This window comes from Gavialis gangeticus, unplaced genomic scaffold (genome assembly GCF_001723915.1).
Source record: "Gavialis gangeticus isolate Ggan-Ray unplaced genomic scaffold, GavGan_comp1, whole genome shotgun sequence".
Taxonomy (NCBI): domain Eukaryota; kingdom Metazoa; phylum Chordata; order Crocodylia; family Gavialidae; genus Gavialis; species Gavialis gangeticus.
This window is the reverse complement of record NW_017729025.1, coordinates 153,761,524-153,769,976: the sequence shown is the minus strand read 5'-3', so window position 1 is coordinate 153,769,976 and position 8,453 is coordinate 153,761,524. Positions and strand designations below refer to the sequence as shown.

The 8,453-nt window shown below is 46.0% G+C and overlaps 1 protein-coding gene across 1 annotated transcript in view; it reads right to left on the bottom strand.

Annotated features, from left to right (window-relative positions):
* Positions 1–2,688: 2,688 nt before the first annotated feature.
* DEAF1 (DEAF1, transcription factor) overlaps positions 2,689–8,453 on the bottom strand; it is a 46,443-nt gene continuing 40,678 nt past the window's right edge. Inside the window, exons 12-13 of the mRNA XM_019519798.1 lie at positions 5,651–5,740; positions 2,689–3,369 (exon numbers count right to left, since the gene is read on the bottom strand). Of these exons, the coding sequence (XP_019375343.1) occupies positions 3,277–3,369; positions 5,651–5,740 (183 nt within the window). The 3' untranslated portion in view covers positions 2,689–3,276. The remainder of the gene's footprint in view (positions 3,370–5,650; positions 5,741–8,453) is intronic.

Below are 8,453 nucleotides of genomic sequence, written 5' to 3'. Positions count from 1 at the left end.
TCTGCCACCAAATGGGAACAACTAATGGCTTTTACTGTTGTTAACAATGTAGCCAAATCCTGCAGTCCTTAGTCAGACAAGATTCCTGTTAATTTAAGGCTTGGGCAGGGACTACAGAAGGAAGTTAGAGAAAATAAATTATTAGAAAATATTAGTAAAAGATCGTCTGAATTATGATTTTTTTCTATATAGAAAATGTTATTTTTGGGGATGGCAGGGAAATTACCTTTATTTAAAAACGTTTTTAGTTTTTTGAGTAGTGACAGAGCTGGCAAAAATGTGTCAATCAAATTTTCATCAGAAAAAAAATCGCACACTGTTTTATTATTATACCAAATGAAATACGAGCCTGGGACAGCTTGGTTCTTACAAGTGCCATGGGGTTTATAATTATAAAACAGCAGCATCTCCTCTTGCATTTTATCAGAAAATGCATATTTAATCAGGTGTAGGAAGGATTCTATTTACCTCCGTAAAATGAGATATGGGCCACAAGCGAGGTCTGGGACGTGTTGGAGTACTCCAATATGACAAGTCCTGCGTTCTTAGAACTGTCTGCATGGTTATCTACACTCAGTAGTAACTGAAAATGCATTGGTGTTCATGCTAAAAAGGCAACAGAATTTCACAATTCCTCACCCAGGTCTATTACTCACAACAGATGGCTTTAATCTTCATAGAGCAGCTGCACATCATGGGGACATTTCTCCTTCTAGCACCACGTTCACTTGATTCAAAGACAAGATCCCCCGCCCATCCCCGTTCCCCTTCCGCCCATTTAACATGGGGAAAAAGCCCCTCATCTTCAAATCAAATACTAAAGCAGCTGGAGGCAGGGGGCAGGAGGGGGGAAGGGGGCAGACAGCTGCTGCAGCTCCAGCCGTGGCCCCAATCCCAGGTCAGGGTTGGAGCTGCTGCCTGCCACCAGGGGCTACTACACCCCTGCTTCTCCCCCTGGCAGCCTTGGGCTCCTGGCCCCCACATCTCCTCTCCATGACCCTTCCCCTGTCTCTGCCCACAACCTCTGCACCCCCCCTGAACCCTTCTCCCCTGCCCTTACCCTTGCTCCTACATAGGGCATGGAGCACAGCCCCAGCCCAGCTCTGTAGCAGCGGTGCTGGTGCCATGCTACAGCTATAGGACTGCGCTGCCTCCTCCGTACCACTGCTTTCCCCACTGTGGGGGGGATGAATTAAAGACTGCCCTCTATTAACTGCATTCCAAACATGGAAAATGATAATACATTTATCTATTTTCCATGTATAGTATCTAATTATCAGAGGGGGGTCATCTTAAATTCAGGATCATCTCGGATTCAGGTAACAAGGAACCTTGTAAGATAACAATGACAGCAAGGTGGGGGGAAGCTTTGAAAACAGTTATTTCATGTGAAAAAGCAAAGTTCATTCATTCACACTCTTCAGCTTTAACACTAGGATCAGCTGTTTTCAAGCTGATCTTCATATTACCTTAAGCCCCTGTCCTGCAAGCAGCATAACAAATGGTGGGTGACTGGGACACAAGTCCTGGGCACCAATGTACAAGGGGCACCACCTACTGTGCTGCTGAATCCACAGTTGTCTATTGCTGCTGGCAACTAGAAATGGTGACACTCGAGGATCACAGCTGACCCTGTTTGTGAGGTAGCTGTGGGCTTGTGTCCCTACTCCTCTTGTCAGTCTAGATCCCCTTATGAGCCAACTACTCAGGAGTTGCATGGAAAGGTGTCAGCATGGTCAGCAGTCACGGGTTAATGCAGCACCACCCCTCCCTGGAGCTGATGCCTTTGTCACTAGGGTGACTGGAGTGAGATGCACAGGCTGCAGTACAGTCCTAAGAGCATCTGTGCACCCTGTAGCCCTTTGGCTGCTGGCTGTGCTGACACGACCCCTCACAGAAGCTGCCCAGGGTACAAACCTTACCAGTTATGTCTCTACTATCCTGGATTGTGAAGTGAGATGCTGTGGAAATGTGGCCGCATCTTTTTGCCTTCTGGTATCATAAACAATGTGCTGATCCAGAGTCTTCCTGCACTGAAGCTATACCTTTGCTTTTTGAAGCATCTCAATTAGGCATTGCTTTCTAGCATATATAGAGCATATGTGAGACCACACCAAGACAGATAGGAATCAGATACTTAGCTCCTGAAAGAGAAACCCTATTCCCATCCTAGAGATGCTGAAATAACCTACTAGAAGTCACACATTATTTCCCTTACCCACTACCTCCTAAGTGGAGATGAACAGCTCCTTTTTCATAAGCCACAAGCCATCAGATAGTAACAACTAGCCATTGCTACCACCTGCGCATTTTACTTATTAAACACTCTGCATTTTGTTTTAACAATACCAGTGAAGTCTGGATTGTCAGTATACCAAATAGCAGGAAGGAAACCAATTCCTTCTCTTACTTTAGGGGCAAATTGCTTAGCCACAGGGTGGCGGGTCTGAAGTTACAATGCCATGAAGTTTCTTCACTTTACAGCATGGAGTACTGAAAACCCAGGCTTCTTCCTCAACATTGCTGTGTCAAACACAGCACATAACTGCACGCAACCTGCCAATAATGCCAGCTGCACTCCACACAGGGTGCTCCTGTCATTCACCTGCCAATTCTCCATGCTTATACCTATTACTAAGTGCTGTAGTAGGGATTAATGTTCCATCAATGTGCTTTCGTGATTTCTCTGTATTTTATTTAACAAAACATCTTCCCTTTATATACACATGCACCTTTCCAATATGTTTAAATTTTGACCATGGTGGAAGAAATGTATCAGAAAAAGGAACATCAGTGATGGACTACAGCTGATGCTGTATTTTTTTAAAGGCAATTAAATAAATTAAACAAAGGCCTATTTGTTTTCTTCACATGAGAGGTAAGGTGTTGATGGGGAGTATGAAACACCGATGCATCTTAACCCTCGAACCAGCCACTGTAGATGAGCAAGACAGCTGGCTAGAAAGATGAAATCTGCATTGCAGAGGTTTCTGTGTCGTGAGAGATTAATTTTATAGTCCAAAGTTTCTGTAAATTGAAGGCGGTCTCCTGGCCAGCAAGTCTAGTTATCATTTCCAGGTCATATATCTTCAGTTTCTGCACTGCTGACAGGTTTGGTGTAGGCCTGAGAAGGATGTCCTACCATATGAAAAAGGCTTCCTAAGAAAAGTTCAGTTTTCAGATAACCATCCATTGGAGGAGTTTGCAACCAGCTTGCTGGTTCAGCCAGGCACCTTCTTTCTCCAACTTTTCTGGGAACTGGAAGAGATAGATTTGTCAGACTGTGACTTTCTCTATTACATTGTCCTCGTCTGCTTGAACTGTGACGGTGGCTGACTGACCGCACATATGCTGGTGATCTTTCCAATCCTGCAAGGACAGAACAGATAGAGAGACACTGATCCAGTGACTGCAAATGGCAACAGCACCAAGAGGAGGCTCAGAAACCACGTGTTTATATACTCCCCTCAAGGGTCTCAAAAAGATCTGCCAACCTTTATAAACTATATTAAGGAATCACTTCCCCTGACAGAAGAAATGCAGTGATGGCTTCCCAGGGCTCTGCAAAACTAAACCAATTTAGTAGAGTACATAATGAGTGCTGCATCAAGCTGACACTGCAAAGGGGAATTAACTAGGTAGACAAGCAATTCTCCAAGCTGGACTCCACTCAGGACAGCAAAGCCAGCTCCCCAGACTGTGGGAAAAGGACTTGCAGGAGCTTGAATACTCCTAGATGGTTAAGAGGTTTGTTTCACCCCTGACCTACAAGACAACACACGCCCCATTAGTGCAATGATGGGACTCAGATTCAGTACAAAAAAGGGAAAGTTTACCTTGCACTGTATCACCAACCTCACCACCTGCAGTATGCTTCTCTACCTGTTGAGCACAATGGATTGTGTAGGGGGAGCCAGCATTTCAAGATGTAGCTGCCAACAGCTGCATGAAACTCCAGTATAGCACAATTTGCCTGGCACCAACAGTGGGCCTGCTGTTTGGCTTGTTTGGCACAGTTAACCACCTTGTCTAGTAAGAAAGTTAAGTTGGGTCTATTCAGTGCCATATGCACTGGCCATCTTGCATTACATTGGATTGAAATAACCTGGTAGGACAGCTAGTCCTCAGACCAACTGAAAACAGCATGCAAATTTAAAGTGGTTACAGCAGCACATGTTCCTTCATTCCTGGAACATTTTAATGACTCTACACAGCAAGTAGAAACCACAGCAACAATTGCTGTTTCTTACAAAGCAAAAGTAGGTAAATAACAGAGGAGAAGACCATTCATTGACTATTAAAACACTCTGATGATTATTCTCCTTGGTGCCCTTGACAGCAACTAAAGTACTTTTTCAGTTCTCCTTGGAGGCCAGACAAGAAACAGATGCTGAATATCTCAGAAATGGTCTGCAGCAAGTGTTCAGCATACAATTTGACTTCATCTTACCTTTCCATTCTTGATTTTTCCCTTCACTTGAGAAGTCCCAAGGCACTTCCTGGTTTGCTTAACCCATCCCACAGTATATTGGTAATATCACCAATGTAATTTGGGCTGAAATTTGGGCAGTCAGTGACATGATATAACAAGGTCTTGTGGGAAGTCTTTTACAAATCAGGATGTACCAAGGTTGCTATAAGAAGGGCAGGCGTCAGTGCATATTTCTGTGTCTAATGTTCCCTACAGCTCACCTACTGAGACACTCAACAGCCTGCTTCAGGCTTAGGTTTTCATTTTGTCATTGGGAGTTCAACTTTAAAAAAGTGATCTGGAAATGACAGGAAACTCCCCTTGGAGTATTATTGAAGGGTGTGGCAGCAACACCAGCAATGGTTTTGCTGAAAAATGCATGTGCGTTATATGAGCAGTGTGTTTATGTTTACAAAGCAAGTGCAAGGGCATAAGTGAGGCTGTGGGAGCACTCTGAGGGGAATGAATACACTGATAGTACGTGTTTTCTTTGCCAGTTGGAGAGTAACAGAAGCTCCCAGTGACAAAGAAGAGCTTGTCACAAAGTGGAAATACATGGCAGGAGCACAGGCTCATAGATGTCTCCTAACTTATGAACCTGGCTTGAGGATAGGGATATGTTGCATGCAACATACATCAATGTCTTCTTTTAATGAAGATTTTACTTATGCAATACAGGCAGGTGTTACAGAAAAAGAACCGTGTCTCCTTATTCACTGATTGATAAAGTGTCCCTTCCCTATCACAGGTGCTCCCTGGTTGGCACTCTGCTGGTAATAATGTAACTGCTATAGGTCAGCAGTGGAGCAGACAGACTGCAAGCGATGGACACAATATACAACAGACCCCCGGAATGACAGCAGAAGCATGAACAACCCAAGAGATATTGAAAATGAACTACGCCAAATATAGGAGCCTGCCATACTTTCATAGGCAGCCCATAGGCTTCCATCCGTCAATGGCTTATGTCATGTTGATGCCACACTGAAGTATGATGAACAAGATCTGTGGAACTCAAAGCCCACGCTGGAATATGAGTGTGCAGGTAGGAATATGCAGGTGGGGCTTCTTACTGTGCTTATTTGTGGGGTGTTCGGCGCAAGGCGTGTACGTGTCTTTTTCCAATCAGGCCGCTTGCCTTTAGAGAAGGGTAGGTGTGACTTAGAAAGAATCCGTTACCTTCCGCTGGCAGAAAGTAGAGCAGTAATTCACTTTGTGACACCCAGTGCACTCGTTCATAGCCTCCCGGCCACAGTTGACACACGACTGCTGTGAGAACAAAAGATGGAAAGAATTAGGTGAGGCAGAGCTTTTCACCTCAAAAACAGTCTCGGTTCACAGGGTGGAGCTCACAGCTGTGCAGAGCAGAACCAGCATGATGGCGACCGGGCATAGCTTTGGAAAGCCTTTCTACCTGCCATTATTAGCTGAGGTCCTTTAAGAAAGCAGAACAGTTTTGCCTGCATTTCTGAAGAGCAAACAGCCATTGCAAGGTCTGAATTATACCTTGAGTTAGCATGGAAAACTGGTAAGAGACAAACCTTCTTCCAAACCTCTTTCATTGGGACTGGCCTTATTTAACTAATGACCCACTCTAACAGACAAACAATGGAGGGAAAAGGATTTACAGCTGTGGGCTCTCCTAATCCACCACCTGCTCTTAACATCTCTCCATGCACAGAAAAGAGAACTTGATCCTAATTAGCCATAGGTGAATTTTAAATAGCAGTTACTCCAGCACAGGGATTCCCAAACTATGGTACATACCCCTGGGGGTATGGCAAGACATTGCTGGGGGGGGTATGCAGGAGAAACTCTATAATGAAGGATTTAATTTACATTATAATAACAACTGGCATTTAAGGGGTTAAAATATAAAACATTCTGGTAGGGGTATGAAGACAGCTGGTAAATCTGGAAGGGGGTACACAATAAGAAAACATGCGAGTACCTCTACTCTAGCAGAATCCTTGTCTGCTCACATAATTTACCCCTTCAATTTTAATTGAAGATACATTGTCTTTTTTTTAGCCATGTCCTCAGCTCCTTTACACTAGTTTAGTTAGTGCTGGCATGGACCACCAAAGTACTCCTGGAAGCTCACCCTCCAGATTCCCTTTTCCCTGTTTTTTTCTCCCCAAACAGAAGGGGTCTGATACATGCAAAATACTCTGCACCAAGTGTGAAGCAACACCTAAATGTATTATGACAAAATCAAACTGAGTTGCAGCAGCCTTTGCTGTGCTGGCTGAAAATGACAATTATATGTACATTCAAAACAGAACATTAACAAAAAAGTAAAAGGGATGGAGGACAGCTATTATGAAAGCACAGAGCCATGTAAGCGCAGCTTCACAGACAAAGGATAGATGGATTCTGAAACTGCGAGTCACAGTACTTAAATGGTATTTTGGTGTCTGTCACTTTGTTTTTATTTCTATAAGATCCGATTAAAAGTGAAAAGAAGCCACACATTGAAATGGATGAATAACTAGAGCAAGAGTCAATGTTTTACAGCTCATTCAGTATCCAACCCATAAAATTACTGGTATGTCATTAGTAAATGGCAGCAACGGTGTAAAGCCACCACAGGACGCAGAGCTTGGCTGTGAATATATTGTCACCGTGGAGCCATTAACACCGGCAATATTTAGTTCAGCTGGTTCCTCCTGCTTTCAAGCACAACTGATTTAACATTCAGTGCCCTAATTAACACTCAGTTTGTCACACCATCTGTTTGCAAATCATCTCCATACCTAGAAATAAAGTCAGGGCAACAAAATTATCTTCAGACCACAATCATGTTTGGATAAAAATGCACACACTCAAGGATGGACAATAAGCTGTCAGAGCCTGTGAAAGCCATCCTTAGCATGGTTGGTCAGTAGTTCACACAATACTGTGTGCCCTTGTCCCTTGGCTTTACCTGTGGCAAGCTGAAGGGTGTTTTTGATGGCTAAGGCCTTCTGCCTGCTAGTTGTACATGAGGGTTGCTCCTGAGGTTTTTCGGAACAGGGTAAACTAAGGACGAGCAAAATATGGTCCGTGAGCTGGATTCAGCCTGCCAGGGACTTTTATCCAGTCTGTGGCACCCACCAACAAATTGTACCCCACCCAGCCATTCTGCCCATGAGGGTGGAAGCAAGGTGCCCACGTATACCCTCTCCCTTCCCCCAACATACCCTAATTGCACCTCACTCAAATGCTTGTAGGTGGAAGGGCCCTGCCCAGCCAGCAAGCAGCTTTTGTGCAGGGCTGCTGCTGACACTGCTGCAGCCGCCAGGGGACCTGCTCAGCTTCCCCAGTGTCCCGCTCGCTCTGGGCAGCAGGTGAAGAAGCGGCAGGGGTGAGGGCAAGCTGCAGCGGGGAAGGCGTAGAGTGTGGGGCTGGAGCTGGTGGCAGTGTGGAGTTCGGGTGGGCAGCATGCGAATGTGAGGAGGATGGGGGGCATGGGGACCCCACCCACATTCCCCTCATAGCTCACAGTCCCTGCAGGTAGTGGTAGCAGCATGCAGCTTTGGCCAGCACTGCACAAAGGAGCAAGGGGCACAGCCCAGCCAGGCCAACTCTATCGCCAGCACTCGCTGCCCACCAACAGGAAGCCTCATGTGCTGGAGCCGGCTGCCTGTGCCACTTTCTACTGCACAGGTTCTGGGACTCTCCCGAAACTGGAGGGGAGCCCCAGCCACTGCTTCCATGCGGGGTCCTGGGACCTGCATGGCAGAAAGTGGAGAATGCAGCTGAGTCCAGCACATGGAGCTTCCCTCCGGCGCGAGTACAGAAGTTGCGCATGCGTGAAAGGGAGCCCTTGTGATACAGCCAGCCAGACTGTGCCCCTTGCCCCCGTGTGCAGCGCTGGCCAGACCCACACACCACCAGGGATGAGCGCTGCTGCCTGCTGCAGCATGCAGGGACTGCATGCCATGGGGAGAGTGTGGGGGGGTCCCCACCTCCCCACCCCTCCCTCACACCCCACCCACCC